This window comes from Haliotis rufescens, unplaced genomic scaffold (genome assembly GCF_023055435.1).
Source record: "Haliotis rufescens isolate VD_foot unplaced genomic scaffold, xgHalRufe1.0.p SCAF_9, whole genome shotgun sequence".
Classification (NCBI taxonomy): Eukaryota; Metazoa; Mollusca; class Gastropoda; order Lepetellida; family Haliotidae; genus Haliotis; species Haliotis rufescens.
Window position 1 is genome coordinate 22,255,059 of NW_025964383.1, and position 22,841 is coordinate 22,277,899.

The 22,841-nt window shown below is 37.2% G+C and overlaps 4 protein-coding genes across 6 annotated transcripts in view; 3 read left to right on the top strand and 1 right to left on the bottom strand.

The window, feature by feature from the left end:
• Positions 1–22,841, top strand: part of LOC124120609 (RANBP2-like and GRIP domain-containing protein 8) — a 302,310-nt gene that overhangs the window by 199,808 nt on the left and 79,661 nt on the right. The gene's annotated exons all lie outside the window — the stretch shown is intronic.
• Positions 1–22,841, top strand: part of LOC125371664 — a 151,380-nt gene that overhangs the window by 57,894 nt on the left and 70,645 nt on the right. The window lies entirely within an intron of this gene.
• The window catches only part of LOC124120606 (RANBP2-like and GRIP domain-containing protein 8), a 229,127-nt gene that overhangs the window by 49,429 nt on the left and 156,857 nt on the right, over positions 1–22,841 (bottom strand). The window lies entirely within an intron of this gene.
• LOC124120615 (U2 snRNP-associated SURP motif-containing protein-like) overlaps positions 1–22,841 on the top strand; it is a 37,589-nt gene that overhangs the window by 7,611 nt on the left and 7,137 nt on the right. The window contains exons 8-9 of the mRNA XM_048391260.1: positions 814–979; positions 3,080–3,312. Coding sequence (XP_048247217.1) covers positions 814–979; positions 3,080–3,312 — 399 coding nt within the window. The remainder of the gene's footprint in view (positions 1–813; positions 980–3,079; positions 3,313–22,841) is intronic.

A 22,841-nucleotide genomic window follows, 5' to 3' on the forward strand; every position in this document is an offset into this window, starting at 1 on the left:
CTCAGTGCTTTCCCACAATGGTAAACAGATGCATCACTTCAGCTTTACTACTATAGTCTGGAAGGTAATTTAAGGTACCGACGTTCGTCCTGTTCGTCATGGGTGGAACGAGCATTCATTGGAACAGCCATCTGCATAATGCTACCCCTGCGTCACAGGGCCATATGACACAGTTGAACAAATCAACTCAACTCAAAAGGGTGCATTGAAATCACGCACGTTGAGACGCCCAACACTAACACCGTATTCGTTCGTGCGTGATTCCCGTGCACCCTTTCGAGTTGAGTTGATTGGTTCAACTGTGTCATATGGCCCTGTGACGCAGGGGTAGCATTATGCAGATGGCTGTTACAATGAATGCTCGTTCCACCCGTGACGAACAGGTCTGGTTGTTGATGAAATATAGTGATAGCTAAATAGACAGATTTTTTATTCATGCACCGATTGGCTTTAAATGTAATATCCAGTTATGTATGACTGTTTAATAATCTCCTACCAACTTTGACTAGAGTAGGTCCGATAGTTTTTCAGATATTGTAGTAAATGTCGGTACCTTAAATTACCTTCCAGACTATACCCGGTACACCAAGCTGACACATGGTGTAACTGCAATACAAATCTGATCTGATCCAGGTTGTCTGCAAGGCCAGCCTTGTGTTGCTATGTAATGAATCCCTTTGAATATATCCATTGATCCCCATAACTATTTCATACAGCTAATTGATTTACAGTTAAAGTCTTAAATATTTGAAGGATGGAGAATTGTATTACATTTGCTAATGAAAAGCCTTGGTGGTGAAAATTTGACCTCAGATGACAGAGCAACAGCGTTGTGAAACATTTGGGAAGTATGGTCCTCTAGCAAGCATCAAAATCATGTGGCCTCGCACAGAAGAGGAGCGTTCCCGGGGACGAAACTGTGGATTTGTTGCCTTCATGAACAGGAAGGATGGAGAGCGAGCGATGAACTCGCTACGAGGTGGGTAGGAGATTACCAAGGATTACATTGGCTCATTATTTCTCTGTTTGCGTTATTTGTTTGTTGTGATCCTGTTGCAGAAACTTGTTGGGAGGCTAGGAGCGTTTGCTTCACTGACTTTGGTTGAAATGTGAATTTCAACAAATTTCTTTCAGTGTTGTAATTATTTGTTAGATGTCGATTTTGATCCCTATTGAGGCATTCGTTATCTTGGCCACTGCTTGTTTTCATCCAGGCTGCTGTGGATTTTTACACAATTGCTTTATGAGGTGTTACAGTTTGCCACTTATAGACCTTAAAAGAGCTAAGATGGGGAGATGAGTCAATCAAACAAAGTCAGTTTGGATAAATCTTTTTCTACTTATGAATTTGTTTTGATCGAAAAATGTATCCAACAGAATATGATAACCACTTAACAGTACATAGTCTTTGACCACCATGTTGAAACTTCTTTGTAATTAGGCCTCTAAGTATACAAAATGTCCAGATGGAATTCTGATCGCAAAATCTTTCTATATTGAATTGGATTCACATGCATGACAGTTAGGAAATGAAAACTGGAAGTCACAACTATCAAATAATCATGGTATACATTGTATAGGTCATTGTCAAACATACCCAATTAAACTATAGGATCGAGAAGAATGTATGTTTACGGCCGACATACACCTCAGTAAACTGTGTGCTCCAGTCTTTCTCTTCATGTGTACATAACTTCTGTGTGTCTTGAAAATATCAGCATATGGGATTAAGAGTAAGAGGCGCTTGACCTTTTTCCAGGTGTGTCATTATCAAAACTGATCATTCTGTGATAGGCAATCATGTATGATGATGATAATGAGGCATCACACCCTTTTTTTAAATCTAGTGGCCACCAACATTGCTCATGTTTCTCTTTGTTTCTACAGACAATATGTTCTTTATTAGCTATCACTGATAGTAGATTGGTAACATCACAAATAGTTTCATCTCTTCCCGGCACTGTGTAGGTTTTTGAAATAATTTCCATTTTGTTCATTTCTCAAACTCCCAACTATTTTCATAAAGCACTCAGTACAAGTTTGTTTTGTGTCAGGATTCCTAATCTCATTTCCCTCACTATTAAGTCGTATTTCCTTCTTTTTTTCTTTTTTTTGTTGAAAAAACAACCAAGCAAACACTTGAAACAGGAAGTATCAGATTTTAACCGTGTCATTTTGGTCATGTTCACAGATTTGACATTGCTTATGCTTTGTATTATATCTTCCGTTTTTTATAAACACCCGAACTCAGTCACTACCATAGCTTCATTTCGAATCTGATTCAAATAACAGTATCCTTTAATTAATCAATTTCTGTGCTAAATTAGGAGTGATAGAGGTATTGAAGTCACTCCCGAAATTTGACGATGATTGCGAATGGGTCCAGGGTATTTATGAAATTGAAAAGGAGATACCATACAGTGGATAATCTAGAATACTGGATTGATTACCGTGTCAATTTTCTGTTGTTGTGCCCCCATTCCGAGTTAGAAGATGTCCCCAGCAACCTTTGTTAGCCATAACAGGTGACCAATTGATTGGGTGGTCAGGCCATGACTTGGTTGATAGCATGTCCACGTACCCCGATGGTGTGGATCGTTGCGTACAATATCGATCACTGGATTATTTAGTCCAGGCTTGACTATTTACAGCTGTCATGCAGCCGGAATATTGCTGAATGTGGTGTTACACAACAAACAAAATCTGCCTTCAGTTACAAAAGATTATTCCAGATGAAAACTTTCTTTGTTTATCAGTTGTGATTAACAGTTCAGTTTTGAGAATATTTTTATAGCATTTCAGCATGCTTATTTCAGTATGATCAATTTGATACCGTTGATAAACTGAATTTGATCATTCTGATATGAACACAACCCGAATATTTCAAATAGGACCAACTGGCCATCATTGTTGCTGAAGTTGATAAATTTCATGTTTATGTGGGTTGAAAAATATGTGTGATAACTGTTTACATCGTATACATTCTACTTTACAGATGTAACCATTACCCTAACTTATTTTTAATTCTTGTTGTCAATGCGATTTCTTCACTCTTTGCCTTTGGAATATTTAAACACAGGAAGAGAAGTGATGGGCTTCGAAATGAAGCTAGGGTGGGGTAAGGCGGTGCCCATTCCGCCCCACCCCATTTATATCCCCCCAGCTCTGGTTGAGATGACCCAGCCACCCCCACCCTCAGGACTTCCCTTTAACGCACAACCACTGAAGAAGGCAAGACTTGAGAAGTTGTATGGAAATATTCCTCCACCAAAAGATGGCGAAGATGAACAGTCTAAGGAGGAGAAAGAAAAGGTAATGACATTTGTCAGTGATATTTATGTAGATTTCTTGAAATTGATTAACATGATCAAGTGGTCATTCTAGTCGCAGACGTTACTTGCTTTGCGAACATCTGGTGTCATCACTGATTTTCAGTAATCCATTCACATAATTTCCACCGCTACCTCCCTTACACTGTGTGGGACAACTGAACTCACCATTACTGAATTCTCGCTTTTCCGCTGGTCCAATTAAATCGTTTCGACAGATACTCGAGGATGGTTATTTTTTGGCGTTGACGTTACAGTTCATACAGGATACAGAAGATGTAAAATACATAAACAATGTATGAAAACGTATTTAATATAATATAAAATGTGTTTTCACCTAAGTTAAATCTACAACCTAATTTGGGTTTGTTTACAATTGTCCGCAGGTTCTAAATAGAAAACTCAAAAAGATTAATTTTAAAGATATGTACCTCACTGACTAATCGTTGTATACCTAAGTATTATTGTTCCTGACCAAGTTAGAATGTAAGAGAAAGAACAATGCCTAACCGACATATATGAAGATGTTATATCTCACACTATAATCAGATATAGGATTTATATATCCCCACCGAAGCAAACCCTCCCCTGGAATGAAATTATAATTTAAACAAAATTTCTCAAGCTATCCCTGTTGATACCTTGGAACACATTTTTATAAAATATATGAAACAAACGGGGTCTTGTTTGATGCTTGTTTACATTCCATAAACGGCTCAGTTGACAACAACATGTCTACCATTTAGTGTTATGTGTAACCATTTAAAAAGCCATTCAGTTTAATATTCATTTTGCTATATACTATCAGGTGATAATTTTTTTTCAGTAACTGAAAGATCCATCGATTTCAAAACTGTTTTTATTCATATGTAACTATAACTAATTTACATATAATAGTCTTAGTTATTGTGCTTACATTTCACTCATCTTGTCATGTTATAAATAATTGTTAAGATAATAATACAAGCTAATTTAAGGACAACGAAGAACCGTGGCCTGGTATTTCTTATGTCATTCATATTTTATTTACTATATTCATGTTAAATTTTCACAATTGGTATGTCAACTAGATTAAGTTTAGACAACTAGACCAATATCTGATACACTACATGCTTTTGATGACTCGCCATGAACTCTCAGTTTAAGATCGTTTTAAAAGTCAGTCAATGAAAACATTATCCCTAATGTTGAATACAGCCTATCGAGAATAGCCTATTTTAAACATCTACAGTTTTAAGACAACAGGGATAAATAAACTCAAATGTTCCAAAGTCACCGCTGAAGGTGAGTTAGTCATTGAGTGAGTGAGTTTGGCTTAACGCTGCTTTTAGCAATATTCCAGCAATATCACGGCGGGGCACACCGGAAATGGGCTTCCCACATTCTAAAGATATCGGGAATCGAACCCGGGTTTTCGGCGTGACGAGCGAACGCTTTAACCACTAAGCTACCCGACCGCCCCCACTGCTAAGGGATAACATGTACACATAGCTACTTGCAGAGTACATTTCAATTTTGACGTTTCAGTGACAAATATGATGTCCGATGCAATTCCATATTTTGACGTACCATATGAGAACAACTGACTTGCCTTTACATGTGTTTGTGACAGGTGGGACAGTAAACGCTCACCTTTTCACGAACACCTAGAAACGTCACTAGTCAATAGTGATTCATAAACACATTCGCATGATACAGTCGAAATGTACAATGGGCTCTGTTTTTTAGCAGAGATTTTTTAATGATTATGAAAATGTTTTTTGTCGCTTTTATTTCTCATCAAAACATGTGAACATATATAAAATCGTTAGATATTAACTCCTGAGTTCAATCTGAAAAAGATTAACGTATCATATATAAATCTATTTTAATAATTTTAGAAATTGAAGCTACATTTAAAGATATATCAAATTATGACCAACAGTTTTTATTACAATATTTTTTATCTTGAGACAGTTCAAGAATTTTAGTCTTTCACAAGCCATGCTGTAAAATGCATGCTTAAAGGGAAAGTGTACACGCAAAAATCACTTTCTTTCTTTTTCTAAACAAAACGCAAATATAGAATTAGTTAGTATCTGTGTTTGAAAATATACACTCATTTTTTTCACAGTGAAAGTAGGAAGCTCACAATAGTGTGAAAATGATATGCCGTTATGAGGCCTTCGTTTTTCGAGCTAAACAGGCCTGAGTTACCCCCCTTAGATTATGACGTAATTGGTGCCAATTCAACTGGGTCCCTGTCTATTCTGAACGCAAAAGATATCAAGTACAAGTTTTCGGTAAAACAACATGGCCTACGACACACTCCGGCGCAGTGGTGACTCAGCATAACACTATGCTGGCTGGCATCTGAGACGCTAGAATCACACACCTGTACCTACACCACGTGAAGCGGCTCTAACAAAGCATGATGACGTCATAATGTTTATCAATTGGCACCAATGACGTCATATTGTAAGGGGCATAAGCCATGGTGTTTTTGTTATCGAAATAGAACACTTGGTAAATGTGAAAAATATTAATCGTTTTAATGCGAAACATATGTTTATTAATTGTGATATTTTTATATTTTTGTCTATTACACTTCTAGGTTAATACTTTTATTGTGGAAAAAGTACACGAAAATTAGGTTCATTTCCGTGTGAACTTGCCCTTTAAGTAAAACTTTATGAACACTTTATGAAGACAAATTTCAATATTCCCTAAGAGAAACATACGTTTTTTTAAGTTCCGCTGCATATATTCCCACGAATGAACTCAACTTGAATGTCGTATTCAGTAAATATAAAACGACAACGCCAGAGGTTAAACAGACCCGATTATGCAATGAAGCAGATACCATTGGGTGTTAACGGAAAAGTCAGTCTTCAGTAACGACAGGCGAGTTCAGTTGTCTGAGACGGTGTAAGGGAGGTAACTCAAGCATACTGATTATACTATGAATACATTGTTTACTGCACATATATAGAAATAATTATGTCAAAACAAAAATAGCAAGATTCGTGTCTATAGAATGAAAGAATGCGGAAGTTTAGAGGGATATTAATCAGGCGTAATATGACAACAGAATGTATCATTGTTAAGCTTGTTGCATGTCATACCAACTGAGTACTGGTATGTTGTGCCTTGAAATAAATAAACAGTAACGCCAACTGAAGCCCAGTACTATGAGACACACACCGACATAGTTTCTATCTACAGGTTTGCGTACTTACCAATATTCAGCAAACAACGAACACAGACCTTGAAGCTGTTGATCACAACCAACAATGTCGACATCCGTGTTGGGGTCACGTGGTCTACTTTCGTTTCAGATGAAACGTGTATGGTGTATTTCTCAGAATTTCAACATATCGCTGCAATGTGAATTTCGACTTTGACTAACAAAAAGATGGTTATGTTTACTTACTGCAGTAACCCAATCGTCCCCTTTTCGATATTTAAGGGATTGCCTAAAAGTCGGGCCAAGAAAAGTCGGGCCGGGCCGGGCCAGCGGGTAATACTAAATATGGATTGCAGAATAATAAAACGAAACGCGCATATCTAGGCAGATCTCAAATGTCCACAAACGTATAGTTTTGCTCATTTGATTGAGTTTGAATAAAAATGCACCTTCAACAATGTAATTAACTGATGATTATGACTACATACCGTGAATCTCATAGAAAAGTCAGTGTCTTGACTGTGTGTATTCTTTGATTGGAATGCTTCTCACCGACCTTAGCGTGTAGGGGTGTGATGTCCTGGGTAGGAAACGACAGTGTTTTGACTACTCTTCTTTCATTAATTAACGTGTTAAGGTAATTTACCTTTTCTAATTCGTGTTAAACCAACACAGGATGTTTTCTGGAAGTGGATATTCGCGAATGTCAAAAGACTGACGCGACACGTGTTAATAACTGTCCAAGCACTTCTAAAGTTCCTAACATTATTTATATCTAAAGACTAGTATTATATCTAATTATTTACCACTTTATTGTCTCATATTTCAGTAGTTAAAGAAAACACAGAGCTCAAAATGAAGCCTTTTTCACTCTAGATTCTCAACATAGTCTTCATCAGAAGTGTTTCGCTTGTGTTGGGTCCGACTTGGCCCGGGCGGTCAAAATCCATTTTAAACACGCAAATGTATCATCAAATGTGTTTACATCTATAGATTACTATTAAATCTACCCATATACCACTTTATAATGTCACAGTATATCGCATTCAAAGAAAACTGGGCCGTTAAAGTCAAGCCCTTTTACTGTATTTCCTTAAGAAAATCCCTGTTAGAAGTGTTCGGTCCGACTTGGCCCGGGCGGTCAAAATCAACTTTAAACACACAGATGTATCTTCAAATGTGTTTACATCTATAGATTACTATTAAATCTACCTATATACTACTTTATAATGTCCCAGATCGCAGTATTTATAGAAAACAAGGGGCTCAAAATGAAGCCCTTTTCCCTCTACATTCTCAACATAGTCTCTATAAAAAGTGTTTGGCTTGTGTTGGGTTCGACTTGGCCCGGACGGTCAAAATCTACTTTAAACGCACAGATGTATCTTCAAATGTGATTACATCTATAGACTAGTGTTATATCTAACTATATACCACTTTATAATGTCACAGTATATCGCATTCAAAGAAAACTGGGCCGTTAAAGTCAAGCTCTTTTACTGTATTTCCTTAAGAAAATCCCTGTTAGAAGTGTTCGGTCCGACTTGGCCCGGGCGGTCAAAATCAACTTTAAACACACAGATGTATCTCCAAATTTGATTAAATCTATAGATTACTATTAAATCTACCTATATACCACTTTATAATGTCCCAGATCGCAGTATTTATAGAAAACAAGGGGCTCAAAATGAAGCCCTTTTCCCTCTACATTCTCAACATAGTCTCTATAAAAAGTGTTTGGCTTGTGTTGGGTTTGACTTGGCCCGGATGGTCAAATTCTACTTTAAACGCACAGATGTATCTTCAAATGTGATTACATCTATAGACTAGTGTTATATCTAACTATATACCACTTTATAATGTCACAGTATATCGCATTCAAAGAAAACTGGGCCGTTAAAGTCAAGCTCTTTTACTGTATTTCCTTAAGAAAATCCCTGTTAGAAGTGTTCGGTCCGACTTGGCCCGGGCTGTTAAAATCAACTTAATCACACAGATGTATCTTCAAATGTGATTAAATCTATAAATTAGTGTTATATCTACTTATACACCAATTTATAATGTCCCAGATCGCAGTATTAATAGAAAACAAGGGGCTCAAAGTGAAGCTCTTTTCCCTCTACATTCTCAACATAGTCTCTATCAGAAGTGTTTGGCTTGTGTTGGGTTCGACTTGGCCCGGGCGGTCAAAATCTACTTTAAACGCACAGATGTATCTTCAAATGTGTTTACATCTATAGACTAGTGTTATATCTAACTATATACCACTTTATAATGTCACAGTATATCGCATTCAAAGAAAACTGGGCCGTTAAAGTCAAGCTCTTTTACTGTATTTCCTTAAGAAAATCCCTGTTAGAAGTGTTCGGTCCGACTTGGCCCGGGCTGTTAAAATCAACTTTAATCACACAGATGTATCTTCAAATGTGATTCACATCTATAGACTAGTGTGATATCTACCTATACACCAATTTATAATGTCACAGATCGCAGTATTTATGGAAAACAAGGGGCTCAAAGTGAAGACCTTTTCCCTCTACATTCTCAACATAGTCTCTATCAGAAGTGTTTGGCTTGTGTTGGGTCCGACTTGGCCCGGGCGGTCAAAATCTACTTTAAACGCACAGATGTATCTTCAAATGTGTTTACAGCTATAGATTAGTATTATATCTACCTATACACCACTTTATAATGTCCAGGTGTATCGCATTTACAGAAATCTGCGCCGTTAAAGTGAAGCATTTTTACTGTATTTTCTTAAAAAAATCGAAGTCAGAAATGTTCGGTCCGACCTGGCCCGGGCTGTTAAAATCAATTTAAACCTCACAGATGTATCTTCAAATGGATTCACATCTATAGATTAGTATTATATCAACCTAAATACCACTTTATAGTGTCTCAGATCGCTGTACTTAAAGAATACAAGGCGCTCAAAGTGAGCCCTTTTCCCTCTACATTCTCAACATAGTCTCTATCAGAAGTGTTTGGCTTGTGTTTGGTCCGACTTGGCCCGGGCAGTCAAAATCAACTTTAAACACACAGATGTATCTTCAAATGTGTTTACATCTATAGATTAGTGTTATATCTACCTATATAACACTATATAATGTCACGGTACATCGTATTTAAAGAAAACAAGGAGCTCAAAGTCAAGCATTTTTACTGTATTTTCTTAAGAAATTCTGTCAGAAGTGTTCGCGTATTTTTGTGCTTAAGTCACTTGGAGATTGTTTAGCTTCATAAACTGTTCATTAGAAACATGTCAGACAGCTTTGACATCATTGATGACTTAGTCTTATGAGATGAGTAAACCTTAGGGGAAATGAGCTCAGGTAAATACAGAAACAGAGGGTCTAAAATTGCCACAGTGTTAGGCCCGAAAGTCTATTTAGGATTTAAATTGTGATTAAGGAAGCAGAGGGTAGAGAGAGAACAAGATAACAAATCTTAACAAAAACTACCTGCCAAACAAGGGCTAGTTCGTTCGTAACCGTAATCCGTCACAAACTGTGTGTGTTCGATGAAGGAAATACAGCCCTTCAGATCTTTGTTTACTGAATACACCTTGACCTATAATTTATAAGATATTGAAGCTACATGTCCGCCCATAGTTTCGAGGAAATGCCCTGGCTACACTTCAAGGTTTCGTGCTCAACAAATATATATGAATGTATATGATATCTCATGTTGATGTACTTTAATAATGCAATTCGACAAAGAAGATGTACAGATGCCTCGACAGCATTTTTGGCAGTCAACTACAAGTACAGGTAAACATGGCTATTAATGCTCATGTGTGTCAGGTTGCCCATACCTCGCCGTCACATCTGTACACAAAGCAAGTGCATAGTCTAAACTAGGCTACATTTGCATTTCTTCAGCCGTTTCAATAATGCAGTGCACTGTCACAGCATGCTGCGTAGGTCTGTACAGCACAATGTATTTTATTAGTAATTGGTCGATCCTTCATAAATCATATTTTTGCCACTCATTTCACATATGCCTCGGTAGAATTGAGGTAGGGGAAGGACTTCTGGTCAGATGGTTATATCCCATTAGTTAGACGTCCCAATTGTTAGACATTTTTATTTAGGCAAAGAGGGAATATACCTACAGGTGTAATGGATCAGTCCTAATTAGATAAAAGTACTGCGTAGGGATAGGGGACTCACAGTTGAGGGAGTATATATGTTATAATTTCGTTTAATTAACCTAAATTACCTTACTCTCAGCACAGGTTCAATAGGCATGAGATTAACTATGTAAACTATGGAGAAGCTTAATTGTCTCACTGTATGATCAGTTGAAGGAGTTGAGTTTAGATTATCTACTCATCAAACAAATAAATATGATATTTGGGTGCGTATCATTGTCAGTATTGATATGGCTGGTTTAAGGAAAGTAGAGTAAATCACCTCTCGGCGTGGAAGTAAGCAGTTGATATTAGATGGATATATTTCCAACAGAAACCGCGAGAGGCAAACCTTACACATTGGAGATGTGTCGTCAAGACTTGCAATGAGAAATGTACGACTGTCGGCGATAAATAAACTGTAACAGTCATTAAATGTAAAGTGTACATTACCAAAAACTGTCACAAAGTGTTGTTACAAACTGTATAAAATTTATCAAATGTAAAGTGCCATTAAATGTTAAGTATAATATTAAAGTATCTATTTAAAGCTACTTTGCTTTGTTTGTCAGATCTTATCTGGACTATTCCATTTTAAAGTCTGAGGTAACAAGCATAAGGATTAGTGTGCACTCAACCGTTTAAAGTGTTGTTATAAGCTGTCTAACTATTGTGACGTCTAACTAATGGGAGGACACCGGTCAGATAACAAGGTATTCAGATATCCAGAAACTCGTTTATCCGGACAACATTTTAGTAAAAGCAATTGTCCGGATAAGCGAGGTTCGACTGTATAGCGCGTGATACATGACAAAACAGATGTGATAGGACCTGATTCGCACTTGCTGAAGGGATACAATGGACCCTGATCATAATACATTGGTTACTTATTATTATTATTAAACATATTGTATTGTCCAAAAAGACAAAGGGATTGGGCACAAGTGCAGCACTTATTACCACCTTCTCCCTATATACAGTTATACATAATATTGCATAATGAAAATTAACATTTTACAGTTGAAGCATCACATTGTGGAAACATAGTGCGCAATAAATATATAGTGCTCATATGAAGGATATGTACAAAGTGCTGGAAAGTGAAGACAGTGTGCATCTCATACATATGCTAATATTATACATGTTAGTGTTGTATATAGATTTAACAATATTAATGATTAACAGTTTGGAAACAATAATATGCTACCCTACTGAATCTGTTAGTCGTTTCTATAAATTTGTGTACAGACAAGAATATTTTTTTGTATTCAGGAAAACATCTAAGTTTGGATCACAAAAGTTTTAGTTTCTATTTAGAGTTTTTTGTCCTCCAAAATTATTGATAGCTGTCAGTAATGTCTCCCTAATATCATCATATAAGGTACATTGGAAGAAGAAATAGAATGAATTTTCACAAGGAGCTCCGCATTTACAGGAAATAGTGTCAGATAATTAACACGAAACAGGTTGGAACTTAGTGTGCTACAATTGTGTCTCAATCTAGTGTGCAATATGTTTGTAGAACCGCAATTATAGTGCATAGGTGGTGATGTAGGCTGCTCAGATGCGACAGCTTTAAAATAAGATATTGACGGACTATCCCTGATTCCTGATGATAGATTATTCCATTGGCCTAATGTATCTATAATATAAGACCTTTTAAACGTAGATGTCCGTGCAAATGGAACTACAAAATCATGGCGGTTTCTGAGATTATAACTGACCTTCTGTGACACAGCTGGTGGTACATATGAAGGACATGGCTTATTTATTATTTTAAACATAGTTACAAGTTTGTTGACGTTTCTTCTATACGCTTATATATATGTATCCACGTCACACACACCTAGAACAAGTACACTTATTTGAATATTACTAATATTACATGAATGTTACTGAGCAGTCAGAGTTTATATTTTTGCGCTTAATCAGCAACATTAAGCCTTTCACGTATATTACAACTTTGTAAGTTAACTTTCCTTTCCAGAAATACCATAGCATGGTGACAGAGATGAACTTCTACACCAAGATATGTGTCATTAACTAAAATCTGCTTTGTTAATTTGATTTCAAGAGAAAGCCTTCACCTGGAAGGAATTTATATTTGTATTATTTTTTTTTTCTTTTCATATATATCCCCCTGAATTTTGGGTTTTGAAATAGTATGTCGCAGAAATAACTCCTGTTGGACCCTTAGACTTGCAAGAATACGCTTGTGCTTCTTGCTTTGTCAGACCAAACCCATACTGTTGCAATGAATTTCACAAAAGCTTTAAAAGGGTTAAAGCTATTTTTGGAAGTATAAATGGGTTGATTGGTGACTACCACAGAAGAAGCAAATGGAGTTTTGTCCGATGAAATTCTCTATTTTGACTTGTGCTGATCGTTTCCGTGTTTTTCGGGTTTAACAACTAACTTGCCTTTGCGTGTGTTTGTTCCACCGGTGGTGCAGGATACGCTCACCTCTATGCAAACACCTGTTATCCTCACTGTTTGATATTAGTTTATACACGTTAGTATGTATAAAGGTATGTCATCTTAATATATCACTTCTGTTATCCCTCTTTTGGGGGTTTACTACAAACATAAATCAAAGTTTCTTTTTAGCTATCATGAATATGATAAAATAGTTAGCTAGTCTATGCTTATCATTCCCTCTACTCCTACCAAAGGCTCTAATTGTGGCTAATTGTTACATATTCTTCACGAATACTGTAAATCATGAAACGTGTAACCAAATCAATGCGAGTTTAGACCGCTGGCTAGACTAACATCTAGTTTCTGAAATGAACATATTTTACAAAAATAAAAACAATTGTTTGATTATATTGATAAAATATATAACTGCAGTAATCTAGTCTTGCCAAATATGATTGACTTGCATCGGTTGTATTGGACTTACTTGTTTCAGGAACTGTTTGACAAGCCTAAAATGCGTCACGAAAGTAATGCGATTAACTTTGCTTTTGACCTGTACAAGCTAACCAGCAAGCGAAAACACGGCGTTGTTTACAATGAACGCATGTCTAAACAAACATCCTTTTTTTATATACTTAAGTAGAAGTATCACGATGGACAGTGCATACAACTGTTTGGCAAACAATGTAAAGCAATATTTTAGATTCAGAATCAACATACCATGACATAACAGAAACATATATATTAAATTGTATATATTCATATTTGCCGCTATTCACGATAAATTTATTTACCGTCACTGTTTAAAACTACTCTGAACTACTTGTATGTATAGATCATCTTATTTGTAAACAGTAGACGGACGTATTATATATCTAACAGTTACAAAAGTCTGCTGAAATCTTCTTTTTCTTTATTATGTAAAATGCTGTCCACATGAATAAATGCCAATTATTTCATAACACTCCAAATATAGTTGTCATAATGAACATAGTTTTAAAGTATATTTGTCACATGCAATAATACTGTCCGGTATTATTAGTAATATTTTCAATATCAACCACATATTGTGAGAATCCAGTAAAAAGGAACTGAGTAAATCAGTGGTAAAATCTATCCATATATACAAAATTGTATATTTTTGGATATACCATATATACAAAATTGTATATTTTTGGATATACCATATATACAAATTGTATATTTTGTATATATTGGAATTTTCCCTTGTGATACTTTCACTGGCCACTGACAAAGATTAGCAGTATTAGAATAAGAAATTAAATCCAGTATGACGTGATGATGTGTAAGCATACAGAAAACTAAGAGAGCCCAACTTACTTCAGTTTCTGTACCGTACTTGCGCTTACATCCTTTTGCATCCTGCGTATCATTCAACCTGTCGGATCGACCTGTCCCGGGTGGTTAATAATCTTAAACATCACGACTGTAAAACAAAGTCGCTTACTTACTTACTTACTTACTTACTTACTTACTTACTTACTAGGGGCGGTCGGGTAGCCTAGTGGTTAAAGCGTTGGCTCGTCACGTCGAAGACCCGGGTTCGATTCCCGACATGGGTACAATGTGTGTGTGAAGCCCATTTCCGGTGTCCCCCGCCGTGATATTGCTGGAATATTGCTAAAAGCGGCGTAAAACCATACTCACTCACTCACTCACAACACTTCTGATAGAGACTATGTTGAGAATAAAGAGGGAAAAGGGCTTCACTTTCAGCACCTTGTTTTCTTTAATTACAGCGATCTGAGACACTATAAAGTGGTATTTAGGTGGATATAATACTAATCTATAGATGTGAATCCATTTGATGATACATCTGTGAGGTTTAAGTTGATTTTGACAGCCCGGGCCAAGTCGGACCGAACACTTCTGACAGGGATTTTCTTAAGAAAATACAGTAAAAATGCTTGACTTTGAGCACCTTGTTTTCTTTAAATACGATGTACCGTGACATTATAAAGTGGTATATAGTTAGATATAACACTAATCTATAGATGTAAATACATTTGAAGATACGTCTGTGTGTTTAAAGTTGATTTTGACTGCCCGGGCCAAGTCGGACCCCACACAAGCCAAACACTTCTGATAGAGACTATGTTGAGAATGTAAAGGGAAAGAGGTTCACTTTGGGCCCCTTCTTTTCTTTAAATACGATGTACCGTGACATTATAAAGTAGTAAATAGGTAGATATAACACGTGGTCTGTGCAACCCAAGAGGGGGCTTTAGGGGTTGCTTATATAGAATTTGGGAATTTTGAGATTTGGAATAGATGCCGATGGGGTTGGGGAGGAGAACTAAGGGAGCTGGGTATGGTGGATGTTTGTTTGTTTATGTGATTTTGATTTGGTAGGTTATTGTGTTTTTAGATGCGTTTTATAAGTTCCGTTTTGATAAAGAATACGCCCAAGGCCTTGAAGTCTTCTAGTTTATTTTGTGGGTTTAGTATTGCTTCTAGAGTGAGAGCCTTGTTTAGATTGAGGGTGGTTTGTAATGCGATGTGTTAGGTAGTGTGTGCAGTGGATGAGTGCGTGTTCTGGGGTTTCTAGTTGTTTGCAGTGTGGGCAGTTACCTGTAGTGTGTTTTTTATTTTTATTAGGTGGTTATTTAGGTTGGTGTGTCCTGTTTGGAGTTTAGTGATTACTCTGTCTATTTTTTTTGATGGATGGAGAATTTTTGGTTTGGTTAGTGGTTTGCTGAGCACTTTTTTTATTTGGCTATTTGAGTTTAGATATAGGTTATGCCATTTTTTGTGATTTTTTGCTTGTTTACACTTTTAATTTCTGATTTTGAGATGGGTAAGTTAAAGCTTATTTCTGGGATTTTGAGGGATAGTTTAGCTGCTTTATCGGCGTTTTCATTACCGTATATTCCTACGTGGGCGGGTATCCACAAGAAGGTTATGTGTTTGCCTGCCTTAGTTAGGTCGTTGGAGCTTTTAAGTATTTGATTTATTAATTTAGGTCGGTTTTTTGGTATTTTTGTTTTGGAGGGCTTGCAGTCCACTTAGGGAGTCGGTAAGTATTAGGATTTTTTTGTGGTTTTTGGATTCTTGATTATGGAGGGCTGAGGCCATGCCCATTAGTTCTGCCGTGAATGTTGATTGGTTGTTTGGGAGTCGGTAGGATTGTGTGGTTTTAGTTGGTTGTGTGGTATGGACTCCGAAACCTGTGTGTTTGGAGGTCGGATCTGAGGATCCGTCCGTGTAAATGTGACACCAATTTGGCCAATTTTCGTGTATGTATGCTAGTGTGGTAGTTTTAGCTATGTTTGGGTCGGTTTGTTTATTTATTTGGCTAGCTAGTGTTGTGTCTATTTTGGGTATTTTAAGTTTAGGGGTGAAGATATTTGATTGTTTGCAGTTTTGTTTAAGATTTTTAATTTGGTGTTCATTTAGGTAGTTTGTTATTCTTTGGGATATTGGGGTAAGTAAGGGGTGTTTACGAGCTAGAGCTTGGTTTTTGGGGCTGATGTTTTGGTTTATTAAGTTTTGGATGAGAGGGTTTGATTGGGACGCGGCCCAGAAATTTAAGCTTAGCTGTTCCCTGCGTAGACTTAGTGGCATTTCTCCTGTTAAGGCCTGAAGTGAGGTGTAGGAGGTGCCATGTTGGGTGCGTGTAATTAGTTTGAGAGCCTGATATTGTATTGAGTCAAGTTTTTTAGACAGAGAGTTGTTTAGGGTGTTGTATATGGCGCAGCAGTAGTCTAGTTTTGATCTAATTAGTGATATGTAGAGAGAGAGGAGGGTATCTTTGGAGGCTCCCCAGTTAGAGCAAGTTAGGCATCTTAGGGTGTTTAGGTCTTTACTGCATTTAGTTGTTAGGTTTTGGATGTGAGCATCCCAGGTGAGATGTTCATCGAAAATAAGCCCTAAGAATTTGTTTTGTTTTTTAAATTTGATTGTTTGATTGTTTAGCTGGAGGATGGGGGAGGCGGGTTTCATGGTTTTATGTTTGAATACTATTCCTGTTGTTTTTTCTGAGTTAAGGGAGAAACCCCATTTGTCAGCCCATTGTTGTATTTTATTAAGAGATTTTTGGAGTAAATTTTGGGCCATTTTCATGCTTTTAGTGCGGATCCAGATGGCTCCATCATCCGCGAATTTTGATGTGTTTACTTTAGGGGATAGGCCCTCGAAAAGATCGTTTATCATTATATTGAAGAGGGTGGGGCTGAGGATACTGCCCCGTGGAGTGCCATTTTCTAGGGGACATTGGTCCGATAGAGTTTGGTCTATACCCACGGTTATTTTACGATTGTTTAGGAAGTCCTGGATGTAGTTTATTATCTGACCTTTGAGTCCTATTTTTTAAGATTTTGTATTAGCCCATCGTGCCATACCATGTCGAAAGCTTTAGAGAAGTCTAAGAAGATGCCTGTGGTATATTGTTTATTTAGTTGTCCTATCTTAATATCTTGTTCTAGTCGGGCGAGGTTATCTAGGGTTGAGCGGCCAGGAGTGAAACCGCTTTGATCTGGGTTGATGATGTTATTTTGCGTTAAGTAATGTTGTAATCTATTTTAAGCCATTGATTCCATTACTTTACATACGTTTGAAGTTAGGGATATTGGTCTATATGAGTTAGCTTGATTAGCTGGTTTATTAGGTTTAAGGGTTGGTATGACTAGGGCCTGTTTCCAGGGAGTAGGAACCTGTCCGTTTAGGTAGATGAGATTGTATAGTTTGAGTAGTGCCTGGAGTAGTTTTAGGGGGAGTTTTTTAATTATTTGGTAAGAAGTTAGGTCTAATCCTGGGGCTGTGCCCTTTTTCCTGTTTTGGATTACGTAGAGGAGCTCCTCCATTGTGTAGGGTTGATTTATTTCTAGATTGTTATTGTTTGGTTCTTTTGTGGATTTTTTTTCTGTTTTAAGTTTATCTTGGAATTTTTGACTGAAGTTGGTGTTACTGCTAACGGCCGAAAAGTGGTTGGCGAGATTATTTGCTTTTTGGGCGGGGTTGGTTGAGTTGTCAATGTTAGGTGGTTTTTTGTATGTCGTTTTAAGCCTCTAATGGCGTGGATTTTGCGCCAGACCATTCTGGCATCTGTACGGTTATTTATACCTTCACAGAATTTTTTCCAGTCTCTACTTTTGGCTTTTTGGACTAGTTTTTGAACCTGGTGGTTTAGTTCGTGGGCTATGTTTAAATATTTGTAGTCGCGTTTTCCTTTATAAAAGGCTGATTTACGTTTTCGTCTAGTTTGTTCTATTTCCACATTCCACCATGATACCGTAGGTTTGCCTGTCTTAGAAGTTTTGAAGGGGATGGAGGTTTTGGCTGCGTTTATTATATAGTCTGTTAGGTTTTTACAATAGGTATCTGGATCATTATTTTCTATTTCATTTAAGTTAGCTTCGTTGCAGATATCTTTAAATTGGTCCCAGTTAGCTCTATTGTGATGGAATTTTGGTTCTTGGTTTTCTGTTTGGATTGGTACGTTTGTATTTCCTATGGTTATGACTGCAATATGAGACACTAAAGTGTTATATAGGTAGATATGATATTATAATTAGTCTATAGATGTAAAGTATGTGTTGTAATTTTAGAAGCGCTTTGACAGTTATTAAAACGTGTCGTGTCAGTCCTATGACATTCGCGAATATCCACTTGCAGAAAACATCCTGTGTTGGTTTAACATGAACTAGTAAAGGTTAATTAGGTATGCCAAACACGTTAATTAATGAAAGAAGAGTAGTCAAAACACTGTCATTTCAAATTCCTGCCCAGGACATCACACCCCTACACGCTAAGGTCGGTGAGAAAACTTCTCATCAAAGTAAAGACACAGTCAAGACACTGACTTTTCGGTATGAACTCTCGGTATGTAGCTATAATTATCAGTTTATTACATTGCTGAAGATACATTTTGATTCAAACTCAATGAAATGAGCAAAACTATACGTTTCTGGACATTTGAGATCTGCCTAGATATGCACGTTTCGTTTTATTATTCTGCAATCCATTTTTAGTATTACCCGCTGGCCCGGCCCGGCCCGACTTTTCTTGGCCCGACTTTTAGGCAATCCCCCAAGGCTCGCTTAATACATTGTTTATTCCTAATGCAGGATATTTACCATCCCCAAACACACTCGCGTGATAACCTCTATTGATCTGTACGAACAGGTGATAAATATTTTAGGTGACTGAAATAGCCACCTGTTTCAAAACGATACATATTCATATATTATAGTACCAAAAGAACATTCATATTTAATATTGTTAAAGCATTTTCCTCCACTGGTTATGTTTAAGTGTTGTTACGATAATAATAACTCAATTAAAGACAATGAAAATACGTGGCCTTATGTTTCCTGTCATTCATGTTTAATTTGCCATGTGCATGTTAACTTTTCACAATTGGTATGCTAGCTAGATTAAGTTTAGACAGCATTACAACAATACCTTAGTACCCATGTTTCCATATGTTAATAATAAAGTATGTAATTGGATGAAATCAAGATTCAAGGTCATTATTTAAAGCAGAAGCAGTATTTTATTCAGGTGTCTACTTTAAACGCAATTGGTACTAATAAACGGACAGCATATCAACTCACACATAGCACTTGTTACTTATGACCTACATTGGCACCAGACATTGGAGCAGGCCTCCGTTCAATAGGCCGAGGAGTTTTCTGAGATGCTTTCTCGGCTCTCTCCGTGGACGTTCGGGTGCTAACGAACGCTGTGTCAACTTCCGCCGGCAGGAACGCGGTTTTCAAAATGGCGTTGCAGACTGATTTAAGTAATGTTGAACTGTTGAACATTGTGTATGTAAAGTATTATTGTTAATAATAAAGATAAACTAAGTTGTTCTTATCCACTAGTTGCCACCGAACAGTTAGGTTAGGTTATTTGTTGTTTAACGCCGCACTCAGGACTATTCAAGATAAATGACGGCGGTCTGTAAATAATCGAGTCTGGACCAGACAATCCAGTGATTGACATCATGAGCATCGATCTACGCAATTGGGATACGATGACATGCATCAACCAAGTCAGCGAGTCTGACCACCCGATCCCGTTAGTCGCCTCTTACAACAAGCATAGTCGTCTTTTACGGCAAGTAAGGGTTGCTGAAGACCTATTCTACGCCGGATCTTCACGGATCCCACCGAACAGTGATCGCGTATCATATGACTTGATAAAATATCTTATTCCCTTAGCAATCCATATTTATTTAATTTCAGTATGTTCTGGACAGTTATCAAGGTGAATAAATTAAATACATCGGATGAGACATATCACGATGTTGTCAAAACGGCAGGAAAAACGTCTCATAAATCACGTCAAAATAATTTATTACCCATGGGGGTTACAAATAACCGAGTTATTAAATAACGTATGTGTACTGGTGCAATATCGTTCACACACTCTGGTATATTGTTTGCGTCATCCGGAGGGCTTGGTTTGCGTAATCCAATCTTATTCTGACACTAGAAATGACGTCATAGCTGAAGACGTCATTCAACGGAAGTCAAAAAACAAAACAACAAACCAATACACCAACAAATTACAATGTTTTAGATTTATTTAAGAAAAGACAAACACCTATGAAAATGTACGAATTTACCTGTTTCTAAATGCAGCTAAAACAATTGGGTTTTACAAGTCTTCCCATAAATGTAATCACTAATGTGTAGGTATTAAACTTTACCATTGAGTGCATGTATCTCTTACAAGTTCTTCCATGTCAAAATGTAATGTTCACGGGCCCCGCATTTGTCCAAATGCCCCATTTTTGTCCCTACTCTTCAGTATGCGCTAGAAAGCTAGCACAGCATGCGTTTCATTGACTTGGAAATATTCGGAGACACTCGCTAGCGCATCGGCACCCAACGGCTTATTGAACGCACCTACGGTCTAACTTCACTAGCTTTAAAACAGGTAGTAGGGGGAAATGGTGCACATGTGTTCAAGGTTATTGCACTGCGACATGTGTGATGTGTGTGTGCCATTCTATAGTACTAACTCACTGAGATACCTCACTCACACACAGTATACTGACTGACACAGTATACTAAACAATCCTTGATTACCCCACTAATGCCGAGCTACAGGAAAGGTTACAAGAACAATCTTTTCACTTCTGGTATGTCACGACCAGGAATCGAACCACTGACCTTCCTCTCTCTCCAGGCAGACACTCTATCCACGGTCAGCTTTGAACAGGAAAATCCAAGGCATCTGGAGCAAAGTTGTATTTTCTTCCAGTTTAATGCCATCACTTGAGCCTTGGTACTTGCATGTTGTTTGAGGTTGTAGTACGTATGCCTTTGCTTGAACCAAAGGTAATGGCATCAGGTTGAATATGCATGATGGTGTTCATAATTTCTGAGGCCTTGAGGAAAATGCGCTGAAGGGGCTGCTTCTGTTTTTGCAAGATGTTGCAAATGCTTTCTCGAATAAGTCTGACATAATAGTTTTTAGAAACGGTGGTTACTTACGCAGTGTAGAAAGTGGCTGTATTCAGGAGTTGAAATGCAAACTGTAACCTATCATAAATATCTAGGTATTATTTTCTCAGAGATTAGTGTGGTCAAGCGCTTGTGAAACCCTATCTATTCAACCCAGAAAGGCTAGCATGCCAGATCGCGTGGTCAGAAAGGCGAAAACAAAAAGTTTTAGAAAATAATGAAAGAAATATGCAGTGCAATCCAAAAATACCATGTACAGGATATATTTTAATGATAATATTCACGAAAAAAAAATCTTTTCTAAAAATGCAAATAATTGTATTAATTTATCCCAAGGTTGTAACCCTGATTACGTGGTGGGTATTTGGAAGGAACGACGCCGAGAATGAGGCCGTGTGTATTACATTGTTGAATTAAACTGCCAAGGAAGATTGTTGAGGCATTGACATTACGACAGATGTTCGTCATGGATGGAAAGAAAAATGTTCATGAGAGAAACATTGTTGCTTTGAGCTGCGAGACAAAACACGTGTTAATGCCGAAGTAGCCAGCGACCTGAATGTAAGCTTGATGAATATAATGTTGAAACCCATTTTCACGCACATGACAGAATTAATGTGAACAAATATTTATCTGAACATCGTTTCGAAGTCTGTGAGGCTGTCCGTATTTTAATATTTTTATCATCATTCCGACGTGAAATAATATAATATCTTCATGTCTCAATTTTGCTAAAAGCAGAGTCCATTGTACGATTCCCACTATATTATAGGAATGTGTTTATGAATCACTAATAGATATGATACCAGGTGTTCGCGAAATAAGCGTAATCCTACCCTCACGATGGCACCCGTCACAAACACACACAAACATGATAATGAAAGGCAGATACTTAAAATAATTTAACATCACTACTCCCAGGAAAAGTACACTAGAATTCACTCTGTATGAAAACACTTCATCGAATACGGAAATAGTTCGTGAATTATGGACTTCATTTTTATTATCCACGTATTATACATATATACTACTCAAAAGAAGTTAAGGAACCCACAATTCTTACATGTGACTATCGAGTTAATCTGTCATGGCATGAGAGATTAGCTGTAGCCATTTGAAAGAATCGGATGTTCCTTAACCTTTTTTGAGTAGTATATAATGATCATACTCTTTCTCGGAAGCATTGGTTGCTGGGGACCTTTTCTAACCCGGAATCCCCAACGGTTTCAGTCTAGCAAAGACATCTGACCGGTAAATATCTGCAAGGTTCAGAGAGTGACTGACTAGGTGTTAGCCTGCCTCACCAAGCTAAACCAGCAATGAAGATCATGGGCAACAGTCTACATCAATAGTGCATTGAC